The sequence below is a fragment of the Lathyrus oleraceus genome, chromosome 4, assembly GCF_024323335.1.
Source record: "Lathyrus oleraceus cultivar Zhongwan6 chromosome 4, CAAS_Psat_ZW6_1.0, whole genome shotgun sequence".
In the NCBI taxonomy this organism is placed as follows: Eukaryota; Viridiplantae; Streptophyta; class Magnoliopsida; order Fabales; family Fabaceae; genus Lathyrus; species Lathyrus oleraceus.
This window is the reverse complement of record NC_066582.1, coordinates 104,629,990-104,651,863: the sequence shown is the minus strand read 5'-3', so window position 1 is coordinate 104,651,863 and position 21,874 is coordinate 104,629,990. Positions and strand designations below refer to the sequence as shown.

General features: G+C 36.7%; 1 protein-coding gene across 6 annotated transcripts; it reads left to right on the top strand.

The window, feature by feature from the left end:
• The first annotated feature begins 12,035 nt into the window (after positions 1-12,035).
• On the top strand, positions 12,036-21,394 carry LOC127073737 (mannosyltransferase APTG1). Of its 6 annotated transcripts, none has more exons than XM_051014930.1 (9): positions 12,036-12,253; positions 17,572-17,689; positions 18,383-18,487; positions 18,581-18,867; positions 19,945-20,226; positions 20,322-20,529; positions 20,650-20,801; positions 20,888-21,053; positions 21,132-21,394. In XM_051014930.1, the coding sequence occupies exons 1-9, from the start codon at positions 12,051-12,053 to the stop codon at positions 21,222-21,224; spliced, it is 1,614 nt and encodes a 537-aa protein (XP_050870887.1). In that variant the 5' UTR covers positions 12,036-12,050; the 3' UTR covers positions 21,225-21,394. The 6 variants fall into 6 exon arrangements, with proteins under 6 accessions (XP_050870887.1, XP_050870890.1, XP_050870888.1 ...); XM_051014933.1 differs by lacking the exon at positions 17,572-17,689 and adding an exon at positions 12,329-12,446 and having other exon boundaries at positions 20,891-21,053; XM_051014931.1 differs by lacking the exon at positions 17,572-17,689 and adding an exon at positions 12,329-12,446.
• The last annotated feature ends 480 nt before the right edge of the window (positions 21,395-21,874 follow it).

Below are 21,874 nucleotides of genomic sequence, written 5' to 3'. Positions count from 1 at the left end.
AGTGAAGGTCTAACTTGGTCGTACATTAGACCGTATCTGAGCAGACTGAGCCGTCCATTAGGCTGAATCTGATGATAAAAAGGGGGTAGTCGTACACTAGACTACACTTCAGGAATGTACCGTACACTAGGTAACATCTGAGGAGACGAAGGTCAAATTGGGTCGTACATTAGACCGTATCTGAGCAGACTGAGCCGTCCATTAGGCTGAATCTGATGATAAAAGGGGGTAGTCGTACACTAGACTACACTTCAGAAATGTACCGTACACTAGGTAGCATCTGAGGAGACGAAGGTCAAATTGGGTCGTACATTAGACCGTATCTGAGCAGAATGAGCCGTCCATTAGGCTGAATCTGATGATAAAAGGGGGTAGTCGTACACTAGACTACACTTCAGAAATGTACCATACACTAGGTAACATCTGAGGAGACGAAGGTCAAATTGGGTCGTATATTAGACCGTATCTGAGCAGACTGAGTCGTCCATTAGGCTGAATCTGATGATAAAAAGGGGGTAGTCGTACACTAGACTACACTTCAGAAATGTACCGTACACTAGGTAACATCTGATGATAAAAGGGGGTAGTCGTACACTAGACTACACTTCAGAAATGTACCGTACACTAGGTAACATCTGATGATAAAAGGGGGTAGTCGTACACTAGACTACACTTCAGAAATGTACCGTACACTAGGTAACATCTGATGATAAAAGGGGGTAGTCGTACACTAGACTACACTTCAGAAATGTACCGTACACTAGGTAACATCTGATGATAAAAGGGGGTAGTCGTACACTAGACTACACTTCAGAAATGTACCGTACACTAGGTAACATCTGATGATAAAAGGGGGTAGTCGTACACTAGACTACATTTCAGAAATGTACCGTACACTAGGTAACATCTGATGATAAAAGGGGGTAGTCGTACACTAGACTACACTTCAGAAATGTACCGTACACTAGGTAACATCTGATGATAAAAGGGGGTAGTCGTACACTAGACTACACTTCAGAAATGTACCGTACACTAGGTAACATCTGGTCTAACTTGATCGTACATTAGACTGTATCTGGGCAGAATCCGAGGACTTGACGGTCTAACTTGGTCGTACATTAGACTGTCACTGAGCAGAATCTGGTCTAACTTGATCGTACATTAGACTGTATCTGGGCAGAATCCGAGGACTTGACGGTCTAACTTGGTCATACATTAGACTGTCACTAAGCAGAATCTGGTCTAACTTGGTCGTACATTAGACTGTATCTGGGCAGAATCCGAGGACTTGACGGTCTAACTTGGTCGTACATTAGACTGTCACTAAGCAGAATCTGGTCTAACTTGGTCGTACATTAGACTATATTTGAGTGGTATTTGAAGATTTGAAGGTCAGAATGGATCGTACGTTAGATCGTATCTGAGTTGTTGAAGCTCAGAATGGATCGTACATTAGATCGTATCTGAGTTGTTGAAGGTCAGAATGGATAGTACGTTAGATCGTATCTGAGTTGTTGAAGGTCAGAATGGATCGTACGCTAGATCGTATCTGAGTTGAAAGAGTCATATGTTGAGCTGAATCAGAGTGAACCGTACGTTAGGCTGTATCTGTTGTATTTGCAATAAATTTCTGGGGATGGGCTTATAGATGCCATCGTTAGGAGGATGTCAAAATGAATATTGTCATGGAGTGTATCTGAAAGATGTAGTTGAATCCTGAATGTAATTGATAAGGATGTCCGTCTGAATGGACCTTTGTTTTGATTGTATCAAGAGGATAATTAACCTGAAAAATAAAGTTAGCTTCATGCCATGTCATGATGCATGAGATGCAAATGTTGTATGCATGCGTATGCTGTGAAATGATGTAATGAGTGAATTATGCGCCTGGAATAAATGAGAGCATTGTATACATGTATATGTTATGAAATGATGTAACGTATATGATGCGGAACGAAAATTGTATGTAGGTATGTGATGTGAAATGATGTAATGAATGCACTATGTGTCTGAAACGTTCTTCCAGGGGATTCTACTGGGGAAATAAATCTCAGTCTTCTGGTCGGAGATATTTGTATTGATGACCCTTCCTTAGCTAGGGGTATTTGACCTTTATCTGATGGCAGAGATATTCAACGGAGCCTGGCTGGGGGTAGAAGAGATGACCAGTCTAGTGATGCCCATTTCTTCTGGGGAATAACTGGCTTAGTCGGGGAATAGAATTGGCAACAGATTCATTGGAAAGCCTGGTTAGACCTTCTCCTCGATCCTGAAGTCCTTCAGTAATTGTCATTGTTATTTTATGCATGTATTTTGATAAACATTGATCATATTCAAATGCATATATCAATTCAAGTTAAATCAACGGACGTTTACGCAAACAAAACAGCAAAGTAAAAACAACAGCATCTTTTTGGAAATGAAATTGTATTGATTTTGAAAGAGGGCCTATAAATAGGCAATTCGAGTACAAGGAGACAGAAATCCTAGTAAGAGGAAATTGTCAAGAGAACAAAGAGAAGCTATGAGGAAAAAAAAACCTGTTGATTTTAACTCCACTACTGTCATTATGTCTTCAAGCATCTCATCTCCTGTTGTCGGATAGAAGTGATTGGCTTGTTCAGTCCCTTGGGCTTGGTTGAAGCAGACAGAGAACGGGGCATAGTCATACGCTTTAATCCCTAATTTTTGCCTGGACCGCCTTTTCAGGTTTTCAGTCCACCGGGATACCCTTTTTTGCTCAAGCCGCCTTTTCAGGTTTTCGACTTGCCGGGTGTACGTCTTTATATGTTTATCCCTAATTTTTGCCCGAACCCTTTTGGTTCGCCGGGATGCCCTTACTTTTGCCAAGGTACGTCGACCTAGCGGGTCTCTTTTATGCGTAGTATTTTTTAACTATGTCAGCGTCCACAGGATGCGGGAAATCCTCGCCATCCATCGTAGCAAGCATCATGGCTCCACCGGAGAATACTTTCTTAACCACAAATGGCCCTTCGTATGTGGGAGTCCATTTGCCCCTGGGATCACCTTGTGGTAGAATGATACGCTTGATACCTAAGTCGACGATTTGGTACCCTCGTCTCTTGACCTTTTTGTTGAATGCCTGGGTCATGCGCTTCTGATATATTTGCCCATGACAAATAGCCGCAAGTCTCTTCTCATCAATCAAGTTTATCTGGTCGTGTCGAGTCTGACTCCATCTAAGCCTGCATCTTTCATAATTCTTAGAGAGGGAATCTGAACTTCCACTGGTAAAACGGCTTCCATTCCATAGACTAAAGAGAACGGAGTTGCCCCCTGTCGAAGTGCGCACTGAAGTGCGATAACCATAAAAAGCAAAGGGTAACATCTCATGCCAGTCTTTGTATGTTACTGTCATTTCTTGCATGACCTTCTTGATATTGTTAGCAGTCCCCACGGCGCCGTTCATCTTTGGCCGGTACGGAGAAGAGTTGTGATGTTTTATTTTGAACTGCGTGTAGAGTTCAGTTTAGTACCATTATCAGTGATAACTCTTTCAGGAGACAGCAGGTTTCTCGAATGTATATTTGATGAGATCCATCTTAGAAATCAATAAAGTGGTATGATTCAACATATACTGTCTTAGTCGGCGAGCAGCCCAAGCCAAAGCGCAGCAAGCTTTCTCGAGCTGTGAGTATCTTGTTTCACAGTCGGCACCTTTTGCTAAGGCAGTGTATGACATGCTCTTTTCGACCAGACTCGTCATGTTGCCCCAGCACACCCTATTGAATTTTCTAACACGGTCAAATACATAGTTAGAGGTCTTCCTTCAACTGGTAGCATCAGAATTGGAGGTTCTTGGAGATATTTCCTGATTTTGTTATTCATCATTCCATGCCATCTCTTGATTTTTCCTTTTTAGTAATTTGGAGATGGGTTTGCAGGTAGCAGTCAAGTGTGGAATGAATCGGGCAATGTAATTCAAGTGTCCCAAGAAACCTCTGACTTCTTTCTTGTCTATTTCAGTACCCAGATTTACAATTTCAATTGATTCCTCATGCGGCTGTATGGTCTTTTCTTCTTATAGTACCAATCTGGCAAGTTCTCCAGGGACTTCACAATCTTCCTCACTTCCATCCTCGGCTTGGTAGATCGGATTTTCAAAGTCATAATGAACAGTAGCAGAGTTACTACCAACAGGATCCAGAGTGGATATGGATCGGTAAATTGTTACGTGAGTGTGTGCAAGAAAACATAGCTTTGTTTAAAAGATGACAGGAAAGATAAAGAGCGCAATATTTGAATGCAAAAAGTCCATTGATTCATTGAATGTGAATATGCTTATGAAAATGACAAAACCCTTGAAAAAAATTAGCTATTGTGCCCCGGGCATAGACACAATGCCTTAAAAATGCTAAAATAGCAATAACAATTACTCCTGACTAAAGGAAATCGGAATAGTGTCTTCAGCCTTCCAATTGTCGAGTCCGTCACCAATTGTTGGGAAAATCCAGTTATCCAAGTCATAATCGTTATTGGCATCTTCCACAGCATTAACAGTCTCGTCAGGATTAGACAGAGGAGCAGTGATGACATTAGGAGTCTCCGGAGGATCAGAGGTAACTGCCTGTATCTTTCCACTTCGAATGCCGCTTTCAACATGTTCACCTGTTAATATAAGTTCAGTGAAACCCAATGAGGAACTCCTCAATAGATGGCTATAGAATGGGCCAGTCAGTGTGCTCATAAACATGTCTACTAATTCTCGATCAGTCATAGGGGGTTTGACTCTGCCAGCCAAATCTCTCCATTTTTGAGCATATTCTTTGAAGCCTTCTTTAGATCCCATGGTCATATTCTGCAACTGTAGCCGAGTAGGCGCTAGTTCAGCGTTATACTGGTAGTGCTTGTAGAAAGCTGTCGCTAAATCAGTCCAGGTGCGGATGTCAGAGCTCTCGAGCTGATAGTACCATTCCAACTGTGTGCCGGACAGACTCTCTTGGAAGAAATGGATCCATAGTTTCCTATTGGTGGTATACGGCTGAATCTTTCTCACATAAGCTCTCAGATGCATCTGAGGACAAGATGCCCCATCATACTTAGTGAAAACGGGGATCTTGAATTTGCGGGGAACAACCACATCAGAGACTAGACCCAAGCTTTCGAAATCCAGACCGGGCACCTTCTGACCTTCCATAGCTAGCATACGTTCTTCCAGCAACTTGTACTTATCATCTCTTGGAGAGTACTGTTCATTCTCATAATCTTCATCGTCGTCCTCAGGGTTGAAGAGATCAACATTCTCATCCTCTGAATCTGTCCCCTCTTCTTGATCCTTCGGAATTCTTATCTTGACTCCTGCGGCTTGTCCTTTAAGCCTTCTTCCCGGGTTAATGTAACTCACAGCTTTCTTGTCTTTCTTCTGCTCGAGCAAGAGAGCCTTCAGTTCCTCCTGCCCCTTGGATAAGTTCAAGATCATCTCCTGGAGTTGAGCATTTTGAGCCTGGAGATCCTTGACAATTTGTTCGAGGTCCATTTTTCTGTTTGGAGGAAAACCGTGAGAACACTGATCCCTTTAGAGTACCTGTTATGCTATGTTATGCTATGCAATGCATGAAATGTTTTCAAGGCCTTTTGGAATTTAACTTTGCATAAACTACCGAAAAGGGAAACTTTTTTTTTGTTTTTTTTTTTTGTTTTTTTTGTTTTTTTTTTCATACAAAACAGAGCAAAGTTAAATCCCTAAGTCCTTGAAATGGTTAGTACAAGGTTATGATGTTATGATGTTAAGTAAATAACAAGCACAAGGAAGTCACACAATCGTCATTCCTAGGTTTTAAGGCTTGCATGAGTTCCATAGGTAAGTACCCTCCCCACTGAAGTTTGGTTGGTTCAACCTGTCCTAGAATAGTAACCGGGTTCTAGAAGGATCTCAAATCATCGACCTTCCTTTAAGTCCACTTCAGTGCAACACCAAGTGGTTGACCAAAGCTTCCCTAAAGTCCAATCTCAAAGAGTGTAGCATCGAGTCTCAACCAACCCCAGTCGGAACCGAAGTCAGTTATCTCACTACTTTCTAATGGCCAGGATGAGTCAATTAGGGTTCTAAAGGTCTGGTTAATGCTTTGATGACACCACGCGGAAGCCAAATTTTTCCTCAAATAACATGAGGACCATCAGGACAACCAAAGTGTCACATTAACCGTAGCCATCATTTTAACCATTCCAGTATACGCCGGATAGTCGCGATGATCTATTGCTACTTACCTAAGGTACACTAGATCCGGGTGTAGGATCTTTCACTCAAGAATACCCAAGTAATCCCTTAAAAGTAAATCAGACAATTTTAAATAAGTGATCTTGTTTTTTTAAGGTAACCTCTCTTGAGATCTATTTCCCCAGCAGAGTCGCCAGTTCTGTCATACGGTGAACTGACTTGGGGTGTTTTGCTTTTTAACGCAATGTCGCGGATAGCAAGAGTCGCCACCGACTTTTCTTTTATCCAATAAGGAAAGGTGGAAAAGAACAGGAAAGACCTCAATAGATTTTGGGTTCGGGAGGTACATTATACAAAGGGAAGGTGTTAGCACCCTTTGTATCCATGGTTATCCATGGGCTCTTAATTGCTGGATCACTTATATTTTTGTCTGAAAAAGTGTTCGTGAATTGTTAAAAAAATGTTTCGAAAAGAGAGTTAACTTTGTAATGATTCTCGTATGAATGTATACAAAGTGTTTATCTCGTTTGATTTTGAAAACGGTTTAGAAAAATATAACTTGGTAATGATTCTAGTATGAATGTATACCAAGTGGTGATTTTCTAGGATTTGCAAAGTGTGAGGGGTGGAAAATGTTTTAGGTTATGATCCAGCAATTGAGAGTTATACCTTCCTAAGGTCATTATGAACGTTTCCTATCCTTATGAGGGTAAAACTGTCCTTACTATTGAGAAGTAAGTAATTTTACCCTTTGGATGTTTAAGGGTCATCGTAGGGTCGTCGATAGGTCATTGAAGGCAACAGTTGTAAGGATACCTTAGCATTCGAAGGGACTATCATCATTTAACCGTAGGCTACACCGAAAGGTCATCGAGGGACAAAATCGTATTTTCGAAGGCAACATCCGAGGGACCGTGATTTATTTTATGATGATTTAACCGAAGGGTCTTTGCTAAGTGTATCCCTACATTCGCGGGACATGACCGTAATACCGTAATACCGTAAGGCAGCAAAGAGAGGTCCAAGATCACTTATTTAAAGGTCATATTTTAAAGTCAATTAAGTAATTAAGTCCATACTAAAATCAATACATTAAAATTAATACATTAAAATTAATACATTAAAATTAACACATTAAAATTAATTAGGCAATTTAGGGTGAGTCTCCACAAGGGTATCCCACAAATAAAGTGGAAGACCTAACGGCAATCTTTTCCTGGGACATATGAACCTTTGCAAAATTCAACAAACGGGTTAGCATACCAAATCAGGGTGCAATCGAGGATTACACCGCAAAAGAAAATACAGCAGCATGAATGTCAGGCAAAACAGTGCATAATTAACATAGAATAGATCAGGTTACGCATAGAACACAACAAATATCAATGGCTGTCCCGTTCGCCTCTGCCTCGCCTAGCGAGGTCCTAGCGAATGCTCGCTACATGCTCGCTTAGCGATGTGCTAGCGAGCGGCTGCGGGTTTTGAATTTCAGAACAGTATGACTTCAACCTGCGGCATGGCTTATGGCATTCAACACATAATTACATGGTTCAGCATTCACAATATTCAGGCACACTTAAATTCACATGCAAAACCTCAAATATGTTTATGAATTCAATTATAATATCACATGCAAGTTAAGAACATAAAGCGGTATCACATGCAAATTAAGAAAATAAAGCGATAATAGTAATGCAAACCTGTTTGCAATCGAATTGTAACCTTGAGTTGGCCGATCGGATCGAATCGAGTGGAAGTGACCTTGCTGCCGCCGGCTTTTCCTTCAGGGTTTCCTTTAGGGTTTTCCGTCTGTGAGCGCTAGGGTTTGCTTGATAGGGTTCTCCTTTCCTCCCTCTTTCTCGTCCTCTTTCATTACCGAAGTGCTGGTATTTATAATGCCTTTTTCCATGACCTAATGGGCTCGGAGTGAAGCCCGAAATTTTCTGTTGTCTGTCAGCTTCGCTAGGCGAGCTGGTAGCGAACCCGTAGCGAACGTTCGCTAGGCGAGCGTGTAGCGAACGTAACGTTCGCTAGGCGAGCGCGTAGCGAACAGGCCAGTTTGGGCCATTTTCTGGATTGGGCCATTCGTGAGCTGGGCCTTGGTTCTTTTAAGATCAGTGTCATAAAAATGAGTCGGAATGCCTTGAAAAATGTCTTGAAATATTAATGGGCAAATTTTGGGGTATGACAGTAGCATTCTAGTAAGTGAGATTGTAAGTCTCCCATTCTTCATAGAATTGTGTGGAGACTTGACCTTTTTTCCTTTTATGAGAGTTATTGGCATACTTGTTGAATTATCCAAGTTGGAGCCCTTCTCATGGAAGATGTCTAAGCGACATTCCAAGCAGAAGAAAATCCCCTCTTTCCATTCATTATAAGTTGTTTAAGGGAAGTCATGTAAATGATGTTGTCATGACATCTGCCAGAAGAGAGCCTGCATCTCAAGGAAGCTTAATTGATCAACTGAAAGATACCTGCAAGGAACTGGATAATGGAATAAGAATAGACAAGGCAAGAAAAGAAGCTATGGAAGTCCTTATCTGCAACATGGAAAAGAAAGAAATGGAGAAGGCTGTAAAAAATTCAGATGCAAAAGCACAATCCAGTGGCAGCTCTGGAAGCTCTGAGGGTTCTGAAGATGAAGATGAAGGTGAAGGTGATACTTCTTCTTCTGATTAATGGTTCCTGCCTGAATTGAAGACTGGGAGGTATGGTGAAAGCTGGGCTGCTGTTTGGAAGGTTGTTGTCTTTACTATTTTTTTAGTATGTATCTTGTGGCAGTCCCTATTGATGCCTGTTATGTAATATTTAGGGCTCTTAAAGAGTTCCTTGGATTTGTTCATTATTCCAGCTATCACAGCTGTGTTTAATGATGGTGTGTACTTCCTGAATATTTTGTTTTAACATGCTTAATATTATAACATCTGATCTAACATTCTCTGCTAGGCTAATAGACATTTATTTTGTCTAATTGGCCACCTTTGGTCAATTTTGACTAAAAAGGGGGAGAAGTGCTGATGTGGAAGTTGTATGTGGCTGGACAGAAGGATAACTATTATTGAAAGAAGTGCACAGGTGTTAAAATAGAATGGTGTTCTGTTTACAGATGTCAAAGAGGATGTCTGATATGGTGCACATGTGTTGATGTTGAAGCAGATGTCAGTATGACATTCTGGCTGGTACAGGTACTGGAGTTCAGTAGCCGTTATGATTGTTGTGTGCATAGATTTAGGGGGAGAAGGAGTACCCTTGTGCATTTGTGTGTCTTACTAGTTGCATCCATAACTAGTAATTATGTTTGTTGCATATATTTAGGGGGAGGAGAAGTACCCTTGTGCATATGTGTATTACTAGTAGCCATAGCTAGTAATTGTTTTGCTTCTGCTGCTGATTAAACTTCTGTTATGTTGTTTAATTGCTGATAGTTTACCTTGTGAACAAAAAGGACAGATATGTGTTTTAGCCAAAATTTGCCAAATGGGGAGTTTGTTGATTCTAAGTGTTGGCAACAATTTTGGTAAAACAAAGTGTGTTCACAAGATGTCATGTGTGATGTCTTAACATGAGATATCCTATGTACCTGCTGGAGTTTAAGAACATGTGCATGCAGGATTGTTTCAGAATGCCACATACAATGACAAGACTTCTGATATTGGATGTACCTGCTGGAGCTTAAATGAAAGACATGTTCATGCAGGATTGTTTCAGATGACATACACAATGTCATGACATCTGATATAGCTGTACCTGCTGGAAGTTATAAAAGGAATTATTGGATTATGCGGGATTTTTCCAGGATGTCAGACCCGATGTCATGACATCCTGTACAAAGAATATTCAGTATGAATGTCTGGTGTTTTGTGATTGCACAATTAATGGAAATCTTTGGATGATTGAAGATATGGCTAGCTGGCGCATTCAATCATGGATTACAACCAGATTTACTTATTTTCCAAGGAGATCTAAACAGCTGTTATAAAAAGATTTGATTGGAAAATAGATTTAGGGTTTTCAAGATATCCAAGCCCAACTGGATGCTTCTATAAAAAGGGACTTAGAAAACCTGTTTGAATACACAACCAAGACTGAGAGAAATATAGAGAGAGAGCTAGGGTTTGTGTCTGTTTAGTCGTAAGACTTGTAGGTCATTCAAGTCATCCATTGATGATTGAATTGGACTGATTTGTGGTTGTAATTTGTCACTCTAAAGCTGTTAAGCAAGAGTGTGTGTCTTCTTGATCAAAGCTTTGAAGCAAGATCAAGAGTGTGTCTTCTTGATTGAAACTGTGAAGTAAAATCAAGAGTGTGTAATTGAAAAGTATTTTCTTTTCACAAGGGATTGTTGTTTAAAATCACTGGTGTGTGATTGTAGGGAAGTGAGTGGGTTCTCATATCTAAGAGTGCTTAGGTAGAAATTGCACGGGTAGAGATTAGGTGAGAAAGATTGTAACTTGTTGAAGTGTACGGAGAGTCTTTGAAATAATTCTATTTTAGTGAATTTCCTTCCTGGCTTGGTAGCCCCCAGACGTAGGTGAGTTGCACCGAACTGGGTTAACAATTGCTTGTGTTATTCGCTTTACCATTCTGTTTTTGTTTATCCATTGTGTGTTAACAGATATTAGTGTCGTAACATTATCTTCGACATCTTATATCTTATACCAGAATTTCACCTACCTTGCACAATAAACTTAAGGAAATAAAACATATTCTTGCTATTTTGGTTAGTGGTTAGATAAGTAATTAATCATATAAACACAAAGGTAAAACAAATCAACAAAAAGGTGTTTGGTGATCCCTGCAAAAAAGCAAACCCAAAGATTGATAGAGGAAAGACCAAAATGTGATCTTGTTTGTGTGCAATGATGCAAATGATATGTGAGATTTTAAGGTTAAAAATTAGGGTATGACAATGTCACATTAAAATTATTGATTACAAATGATCAGACTTTTTGAATCTATGATTAATTGGTAATGTTTATTTAAAATGAAGGTTCATATATAAGCAAATCATGCAACTTGCTAAAAAATATTTGTTTAAATTCTATAATTTCAACGTGTAATTGGGGTATTTTACAAGCTCTAGTTACATAATCTAAACACAAAATGATTTTTTTTTCCAAACCATATAGGTGGTGTCTTTGTTTCAATTTGGATAGTAAAATCTGAGTGTATAAACGTTCAAATTATAATATTTAAACTTGCTTAAGAAATAAATTTCTAATGTGTCGTCTAGATTGCTCTGAATATTTGTATGGACCTGTAGTATCAAAACACTTCTAAAAATTGATGGATTTGATTCATTTTTATTCACAACACATAACAACTAACTCTTATTAATATCTAGTTGAAAATAAACTCTCACATAAAAATAATTGACTACAACAGAGAATTTTTTTTTTAATGATAAATATTGATGTTATATTATGTGATTTCAAGAACCAAATAGATTGAATAAATAGTCGTCTTGACTATTGTGATAAAAGAAGGATTGTGGTGTTAAGTATTATCGTCTATCAATTAACTCATATCGACACATTCGAGTCATCGACATGCAACTTTAAAAATCGCAACTTACATGTTTCAGAAACTATTTTGTCTTTTCCATAATCTTATTTGCTTTTAATTGATAACTTTAATTTATAATTGTTGTTGTTGATTATTTTTTTATAAGATGTTGTTTGTTGAATTTAGAACGAGCCTTGTGTAGACGGCCCATTGAATAATATATCTAAACCCGTTTTTGAATCGGGTCATATGCACCCGAATCATTGCCAAACTTTTCTTCTTTTTTGATCAATGAATTCTGTTACTTCGTCTTCTTCCTCCAGCTCTTCTTAGCAACCAAATGACTGTAACTTCAACATCTATAACAATGAGACAAAGACGCCAAAGTTACAAAGATGAATACACCAAACAAACACTCCAAACTCCAAATTTCCCCAAATCAGTTTCAGATAAACAAATCTTCGCTTTCTGCTTAGCATTCCGAATGTTGAATTCACTTTTAGTGCAGAGTTACTTCAATCCCGATGAACACTGGCAAGGTCCCGAAGTTGCACATCGCATCGCATTCGGGTAACAACACTTCGATCCATTCTTCTTTTTTCACCTTCTTTTCTTTCACCATCAAATTCCACGCTAATTTCGCAGGTACGGTCACCTAACATGGGAATGGAAACAGGGTATCCGAAGCTACTTCCATCCATTGATCTTTCTTCCTCTTTACAAAATTCTAGCATTATTGCATCTTGATACCCCTTGGTTCATGGTAATTAATTATCTATTTATTGTTAATTAGGGTTTTATTTTTTTTTACTTAGACTCTGTTTGATAGAAAATACTTGTTCCTTATAAGGTACTTGATAGTTTATGATTTATGAGTTTTCATCTCATCAACACCCAAGATCCATTGAGTTTGATAAGACTTAAGGTCCAAACCATCATGATCCAAGGCCAACAAAAGTTCACAAAGGTCACACAAATATAAAATGTAATTAAATGAAATAAAAATGCACCAAAAGTATTTTTAAATGAATTTTAAAATAGAAGTAAAATGAAAAATCCATAAAGTCCTTCAAAACACCAAATAAATGACCAAGAAAATTATGGAAGGTTGAAAATAAAATAAGAAGCATATAATAAATTTTTCAGAATTTAAAAAACAGAAGAAAAAAAATTTAACCAATTAAAACAAAGGAGAAAAGAGAAAATTCATGAAAAATAGAAAATCAGTGAAATAAAATATGAAAAAGTAAAAATCAGATAAAAAAAATAAAAGAGAATTTTAGAAATTATTTTGGGATTTTTTGGATGAAAAATGGAATTACTATGAATTTTAAAAGAAAAAGCAATTAAAAATAATAAAAGAAAAATAATTAAAATTAGAAAAAACACAAAGTGTTGGATCACGCCTCATTAATTGATGTGGTAGATCCAACACTCCTAAGGTTAAGACGCACGATGGAACATGCTAGCAGCACACAGAATCCAATTCAAATCCAACCAATTAGAACATTTCATTTGTCCAACGTGTCTGGCCAAACTCAGACGACCTGGGACACTCTGACGAGCTCTCATCGGAGTTTCATCGTTTGATAAATTCAGAACACAAGACCACCACCATTGTGATCCTCTTCTCATCCTGAATTCAACCTTATGTCCCAAATTCATTTATATAAACTGAGCAAAGGGAATTTCAAAGAAGTTTCAAAAATAAGCAAACCACAAAAAGTAAAATTAAATTATGAACATGATCAATCAACACCAGATAAGTTTGGGGAAAACAACGGAGAGTGAATGACTACATTGCGGTAACTTGTTTGAGTTCAAATGATGCTCAGAACTACCTTGTCCAGATGGTGATCAGAAGTTGATGAAACTCGATCTGGTTAGAGCAATTCAACAGGTCTCAGAGCTTAGGAATTGTTGCAAAAATTTCAAAGGATGCCGAAGATGCTAATAGAATCAAGAAATTGGATTGAAACAAGCTGAAACTCAAAACATGATAGTTTGATTTTTCTAGAAAATTTCAAGTTGCAGTAGGGATTTCTTGGCTCTCAAAAGTTTGGAAATGAATGAAGTAGCTTCCTCTATTTATAGGAAATGTGTTTGGATCCAAATATGTGTGGAATGATGCTGAATTCGTGCAAAACGAATTTGACCCGAATGTGAGAAAAGTGTGACTTGCAACTCATCAAAACTCAGTCAAATGATGCGTTTCAAAGGTCAATGGCAATTTCTTCAGTTACAACTCACCATGTTCAATCCAATGGGGCATCCTACTCACGAGTCTTTTTTATCCCATTATTTTTGCAATGTATTGACATCATAGTAAAGATTACAATGTGCCAAGAAATGATGCATTTGGATATTTGAGCATAAAGTTATGTAATATTGAAGTTGGTAAGAAAAACTGATCACATAACTTAGAAAAATTCGAGTGCTCCATGGTTGAAAATGACTTGTAATGTCTCAATGAATTTTATGGCCTTCCAAACATATTTTTGTTGGTGTAAGCCCTAGAGGCCAATACTTTTGGTACTTGTATCGAATTAATTATTAATAATAAAAGGCATTTTCTTTATTATGGTTGATTAATAAAGTCCCTAGAATAGATAGTCCGTTTAATGTATTAAGTGTGACTTAATCATGAGAACACATTAAACATAAGGGCACTATTCTTAAAGTATCCGTAGTCGAGCTTTAGTGTGAAGTGGGATAACATTAAAGCATTAAGACTATTATGTTTGTAGACTGATGATCACATCTCATGGATCATGGATAAAGAGTTATCAAGTCTTAAACATAGGTATGAATATTAGGAGTAATATTTATACCGGATTGAGCCGCTATGAGAATACTATATAGAAAGTTATGCAAAGTGTCATAAGTTATTCTCATGGTGATAATAGTGTATACCACTCTTCGACCTAAAACCACTATGGATCCTAGATGTAGAGTCGAGTGCTTTATTGCTGATCCAACGTTGTCCGTAACTGGATAACCATAAAGACAGTTGATGGGTACTCCACGAAGCATGCTGAGGGACATGAGTGTCCTAGATGAAATTTGCCAATCCTGCGTAACAGGATAAATGTCTATGGGCCCAATATTGAACTGGACAAGGGTGACACGGTCTATACCTTGTGTTCAATATAGACATAAGGGCAAAGAGGTAATTATACATATAATTATTATCACAGGAGGTTTTGTCAGATCACATGACATTTTCGTGACTTGGGTAGCAGTGATGTGTTGCTAGATACCGCTCACTGTTTATCATGTTAAATGCGTGATTTAATATAATTGTCAACGTCGCGAAAACCTATAGGGTCACACACAAAGGACGGATTTGATGAGAAATATAGTAACTAAGGAACACCGTAAGGTACGGTGCACTTAAGTGGAAACGAAATATGGTAAGGTACCAAATACTTAAGTGATTTTGGCATATTGTGAGATATGGGCAAAATACACTTAAGTGGGCTTTTTAGCTTGAAGCCCACACAAGTGGTTCTATAAATAGAACCCCTTGGGTAGAAGCATTGTCACCCCACTCAGACTGAAATTCAAGTAGAGACTTAGAATTTCGTTTCCCTCTTTCTCTCACTCAAAGCCTTCATTCATAACAGCTAGCACTGCGATTGAAGGAATCCGTTCGTGTGGACTGAGTAGAGACGTTGTCATCGTTCAATGTTCGTGATCGCCCCGTGGATCTGTATCAAAGGTTTTGACCATTATCAGATATCTGCACCAAAGGTTTGAATCGCCACAAGAGGTAACGATTCTATCACTGATCATGCCCATTCGTAAGGATCACTAAATGGAGAAATTTTTAAATTCCGCTGCGCCTTGGATGACAATTCTCCTTCAATTTTGACCTTGATCCTCGAAGCAAATTTGTAGAGGGCGTCACAAATGACACTGTGCAAAAATAATCAGGCTCAAATGTTGAAAATTGAAGAAATTATGATCTTTGAAAGTTGAGAAAAAGTCACTTAAAAAATAGGTCAAATTTCATTAAGTCCACAAATGACCTATAATGTCTCCAAATTTTTGATGATCCTCCTAACACAATTGGCTCTTGTCATGTAAAGAGAAGTTGTGGAGGAGATTGAGAAGAGTCATATGCAAAAAGAAGCATTAAAAAATGTTGACAATTGAAAGAGTTGTGATCCTTGGAACCCTGACTTCAAAATGTTGACTTTTTGGTCAAACCACTTGGAACAAGCTTGTGTACTTGGACTTTCATTGTATTTCAAAGCACATGGGTGACCATATGGACTTAAATAAGGTGTCATTGATTGCCTCTTGATTAAATTACTCAAAGCTTGAAGTTGCTTGTTGAAGAAGGTATGGAAATAAACACATGAATCTTTGACTTTCCTTGAGAAGTAAACAACAAAACTTTAAGATGCTCTTGATTGAAAAGTCATACCTTGCACAATAAACTTAAGGAAATAAAACATATTCTTGTTATTTTGATTAGTGGTTAGATAAGGAATTAATCATATAAACACAAAGATAAAACAAATCAACAAAGAGATGCTTGATGATCCCTACAAAAAAGCAAATCCAAAGATGGATAGAGAAAAGACCAAGATGTGATCTTGTTTGTGTGCAATGATGCAAATGATATGTGAGATTTTAGGATTAAAAATTAGGGTATGACAATGTCACATTAAAATTATTGATTACAAATGATCAGACTTTTTGAATCTATGGTTAGTTGGTAATGTTTGTTTAAAATGAAGGTTCATATATAAGTAAATCATGCAATTTGCTAAAAAATATTGGTTTAAATTCTATAACTTCAACGTGTAATTGGGGTATTTTACAGGCTTTAATTACATAATCTAAACACAAAATGAGTTTTTTTTCCAAACCTTATAGGTGGTGTGTTTGTTTCAATTTGGATAGTAAAATCTGAATGTGTAAACGTTCAAATTATAATATTTAAACTTGCTGAAGAAATAAATTTCTAATGTGTGGTCTAGATTGCTCTGAATACCTAGTTGATTCATTTTTATTCACACCACATTACAACTAACTCTTATTAATACCTAGTTGAAAATAAACTCTCATATAAAAATAATTGACTACAACATATAAATTCTTTTTTTTTAATGATAAATATTGATGTTATATTATGTGATTTCAAGAACCAATTAGATTGAATAAATAGTCGTCTTGACTATTGTGATAAAAGAAGGATTGTGGTGTTAAGTATTATCGTCTATCAATTAACTCATATCGACACATTCGGATCATCGACATGCAACTTTAAAAATCGCAACTTACATGTTTCAATCCGATGAAGAAACTCTTTTGTCTTTTCCATAATATTGTTTGTTTTTAATTGATAATTTTAATTTATAATGATGTATTGTTGTTGTTGATTTTTTTATTTGATAAGATGTTGTTGTTGAATTTAAAACGGGCCTTCAATCCACGGCCCATTGAATAATATATTAAACCCGTTTTTGAATCGGGTCATATGCACCCGATTCATTGCCAAACTTTTCTTCTTTCTTTGATCAATGAATTCTGTAACTTCATCTTCTTCCTCCAGCTCTTCTTAGCAACCAAATGACTGTAACTTCAACATCTGTAACAATGAGACAAAGACGCCAAAGTTACAAAGATGAATACACCAAACAAACACTCCAAACTCCAAATTTCCCCAAATCAGTTTCAGATAAACAAATCTTCGCTTTCTGCTTAGCATTCCGAATGCTGAATTCCCTTTTAGTGCAGAGTTACTTCAATCCCGATGAGCACTGGCAAGGTCCCGAAGTTGCACATCGCATCGCATTCGGGTAACAGCACTTCGATCCATTCTTCTTTTTTCACCTTCTTTTCTTTCACCATCAAATCCCACGCTAATTTCGCAGGTACGGTCACCTAACATGGGAGTGGAAACAGGGTATCCGAAGCTACTTCCATCCATTGATCTTTCTTCCTCTTTACAAAATTCTAGCATTATTGCATCTTGATACCCCTTGGTTCATGGTAATTAATTATCTATTTATTGTTAATTAGGGTTTTATTTTTTTTACTTAGACTCTGTTTGATAGAAAATACTTGTTCCTTATAAGGTAGTTGATAGCTTATGATTTATGACTTATAATTTATAGTCGATAATCGATAGCTGAAGTGTTCGGTAAATCAACCGTTCAATTATATGATAAATTTAAAATTACATAATTATTTGGTATTCTTTGTATTTTATTTTAAATTAAAATAAATTATAAAGAATAAAATTGGATTTTAGTTAAAATAATAAGGGGTAAAAAAGTAGAAGAAAAAATAATACTCTCTCCGTTTCAAAATCACTGTCATTTAGTAAGATTTTTGTACTGAGATTAAAAAATGTAATGATATTGTCGTAAGATTAGAAAATGACTGTCATATTGATGTGTTGGAAGTAGTGTAAAGAGTAATAATCAAATGACATAATTGGAAAAATAATTTTGCATTGAAAATAGAGAATCTCAGTCATTTTGAAACAAATTTTATTTGGTAGAAAGACAGTCATTTTGAAACGGAGGAAGTAAAGTATAAGCCTGAAACGGTATTTAAAATAGGGTATGGAAAATAAGTTATAAGATATTAAAATAAGCTATAAACTTATTATGAAAATATAATAGGTAGTCTTTTATTGATATATGAACTTATTTTAATTCAGTGTATTGTTTTTCTTAGATGAGAGCTCCAAGGTTATTACAATCAGTGTTCTCTGCAGTTGGTGATTTGTACTTGTACAAACTATCTGCAGTTCTCTTTGGAGATTCCGTTGCAAAATGGGCAGTATCCTTTGTTTTTTTCATGTTTGAAGTTCTTGTTTGTTGCATTATTGTATACAGAAAGAAACATGTTACTGTTACTTTAACTATATCTCAGCTTTTTTCCCAGTTGTCGAATTGGTTTATGTTTTATTGCTTTTCTCGTACATTATCTAATAGCTTGGAGACCGTTCTTACGCTGGTGTCTTTATACTTTTGGCCTTGTATGAGAACTTCTTCAGGCAAAAGTTCCTGTGTTTCTAGGAAGTGGGGTTTAGTTCTGGCAGCATTAGCTTGTGCTATCCGCCCAACAAGTGCAGTCACATGGATGTATGTTGGTGGCATTGAGCTTTTTAACGCACGTGATAAATTGAAGTTTGTTTTTTTGGAGGTGGCTCCTATTGGGTATGTTTTCAAACCATTTATTACCAATGTGTGCAAATAGCTGTTATACTTTAGTGAAATTTGGTAAACCGTTAATATATTGCGATACACAAACTAAGTGTTGTCAAATAACGGCTATATTTTACTGTAGTATAGCAGAGTTTGAACAAACCGCTACTTTTTGCGATCTATGATTGATAATACTAATTATTACACACTCTAATTCGATTTTGACTTCTGAAGTTTTTCACTTATGTACTCAGAGAGCTTCATAACATTTGGGGAAGGATCTAAAGATGGCTGAATTTTGTGTTATTCTCTTTTTGTCTCCAAATAATAGCCATTGAATTGAAGAGTTCCATTTAGCTAATAAATATGCCTGGGAATTTATTTTATTGCACTTACTAAAATTTCATCGGTTTGACAGTTAGCCTTTGATATTTCTATTGAAAAGTTAGCTGATATTTCGTGTCAGAAAATAGTACTAGTAACTAAAAAATAAGGGTGAATTTAAATTTTATTCAATTTGAATATCTTTGTAAATTCTCATAACTGCTGCATCTAATTACATACGAAAAACATAAAAAATGTATTTCTATGGAAAAATGAACTCTGTTGATGTCCGACTCGGAAGCATTCTTCTTGGCTTTAGTCTTTCCTATGATATCTCCGATAGCTGAGTCAATAGCACTGAAGGCACAGGGGGTATACAGTGAGTAGGCAAGCGAAGCAAAGTCAAGCAGTAAAGAAGAAGGCGTTGCATCGAAAGAATGCCTGGACATTGACTTACCTTTCCTTTACTTTAGGCATAGCATTCGGCTATTTCTGCAAAAGCCTGATCCATGCACTGGATCCCTCTCTCTATAGTAGGAAGACAAGATCGCAAGGGAATCACAAGCTCTACATTCTAAGTGCCCAGAAAATTTACTGTTTTAATTCTGTATGGCTTTTCTTCCGCATGAATTTAGATAACTCCATTGGATGGAAACTCAACCATTTTACGAATTATCATTATGTAAAAATCTTAAATTATTACTTGTGATTTCAGAGAATTCTATATCACTGGGTAATTTTCATATTTCTGTTTCATTCTATCAGGACCTTGGTACTTGGCCTTACCTGCTTATTAGATCGTTTTATGTATGGCACATGGGTTCTAGTACCACTAAATTTTCTAAAATTCAATTTTCTTTCCTCGGGCGGAGACTATTATGGAACTCACAAGTGGCACTGGTACTTCACTCAGGGATTTACAGTCATGGTCTTCTCTCATATACCATTTTGTATAGCTGGTATCATTTATTCCAAACAGTGGAAGTTTACTGGCCTCCTTGCTTGGGTGTTAGGTTTCTACAGTATCTTAGGTCACAAGGAATTCAGGTATTTCAATTCGAAAAAATTTACATTTATGCATTTTTACATGCACCTGGCTTATCGCTTTGACTTGATTAATGATAATAATTACTGAGATACAGGTTTGTCTTGCCAGTTCTTCCCATAGCTCTGATATTCTCTGGTTATTCTTTGGCTATGATAGAAGATCCTAGTGTCAGTTCCCCGCCGCATAAAGAAAAAGAGTTTTCAAAAAAGCATAACAAATATCCTCCCAAGATGACAGCTGCCATATTGTTTTTGCTTGCTACCAATATACCAATGGCTTTGTATATGAGTTTGGTTCATCAGGTATCTTATTCTCTCTTCACCAAGTATTGAGAATATTTATTTTTCTTGTTACTTTTTGTTCTTGTATCCTTAAAAATCTAGACAGAAATGTTTATTATATGTTGTTTATTTTCTCAACAGAGAGGACCAGAGGATGTCATGAACCATCTTGCTAAAGAAGCTTTTCAAGGGAAAGTGAAAAGTATCCTATTCCTAACACCTTGCCATGCTACTCCATACTATTCCATGTTGCATTGTAACCTACCAATGCAATTTCTTGACTGCACGCCAAGGTTTGAAATTAATAATTTTGGAATGTCCTCTAATGTTAATCGAAACTGAATAAAGTTCATAATCGATGTTAATTTATCATTTTCAGCAGTGAAGAGAAAGGAGTCCTAGATGAGTCTGACCGTTTCATGACGGACCCTGTTTCTTTCATGTCAAAATTTGCAAATAATTCGTCTTTTCCCAGCCACATTGTTTTATTTGAGTCAGAAGAGCAAAAGTTGAGAAGCTCCTTAATTTCATTTGATTATAGAGAGGTAGTTTACAAGACTGTCCTGAGTTAATCATTGCTATAAATACCGGTAATTTGTTCTAATTTGACATTCCTTCTTCAGGAGAAAAGGTTTTTTAATGCTCACTTCAAGGTAGATCGTGATCTTCAAGCTTCAGTAGTTGTATATGTTCGAATAATATATAGCTTAATCTGATCTGCAGAAAATGGCAGAATCTTGTGACAGTTCTTTGTTGGTTGCTCCAAATGTTAATTTTGGTAACTAAGGTCTCTTAAATGACTTCATAGTGATTGTAAATGTTTCTATAACATGTTTTAGATATCAACATTTTCTTTTAAGAAAGATGACCCACATTTCTCAGGATAGCTCTCTGATTTGACATCAGTAGGGTAATGATAATTCACTGTCTATCAGACCAAATATATAATGGCAAAATCTTTAGTTGAGCTAAGTATTCAACTTGGAATATACACACTCAAACATATTCAGAATCAAATTTCTAGTAAAAGGAGTTTATATAGGATGAAATATCCTCCATCCCTAATTATAAATCCTCTCTAGAAAAATTTGTGTTCTTAAATATAAACTTCTATGCAATTTATTAGATTCATTTTTTATTTATTTTTCAAAGATGTCCTTTATTAATGCTACTACACCTTAGTACATGAAAAGTTAGAAATAGTACATTAATATGATAAGGGTATTTTAGAAATATTAAAATTCAAAAATAAATTATTAGATCTTACACGATCATGGAAGAAAAAGTGAGAATCATTCAAGATTGGAAGCAAGGAATTGACAAAGAGCATTATGCTCTCAATTCTCAAATGATTCAATTATCAAAC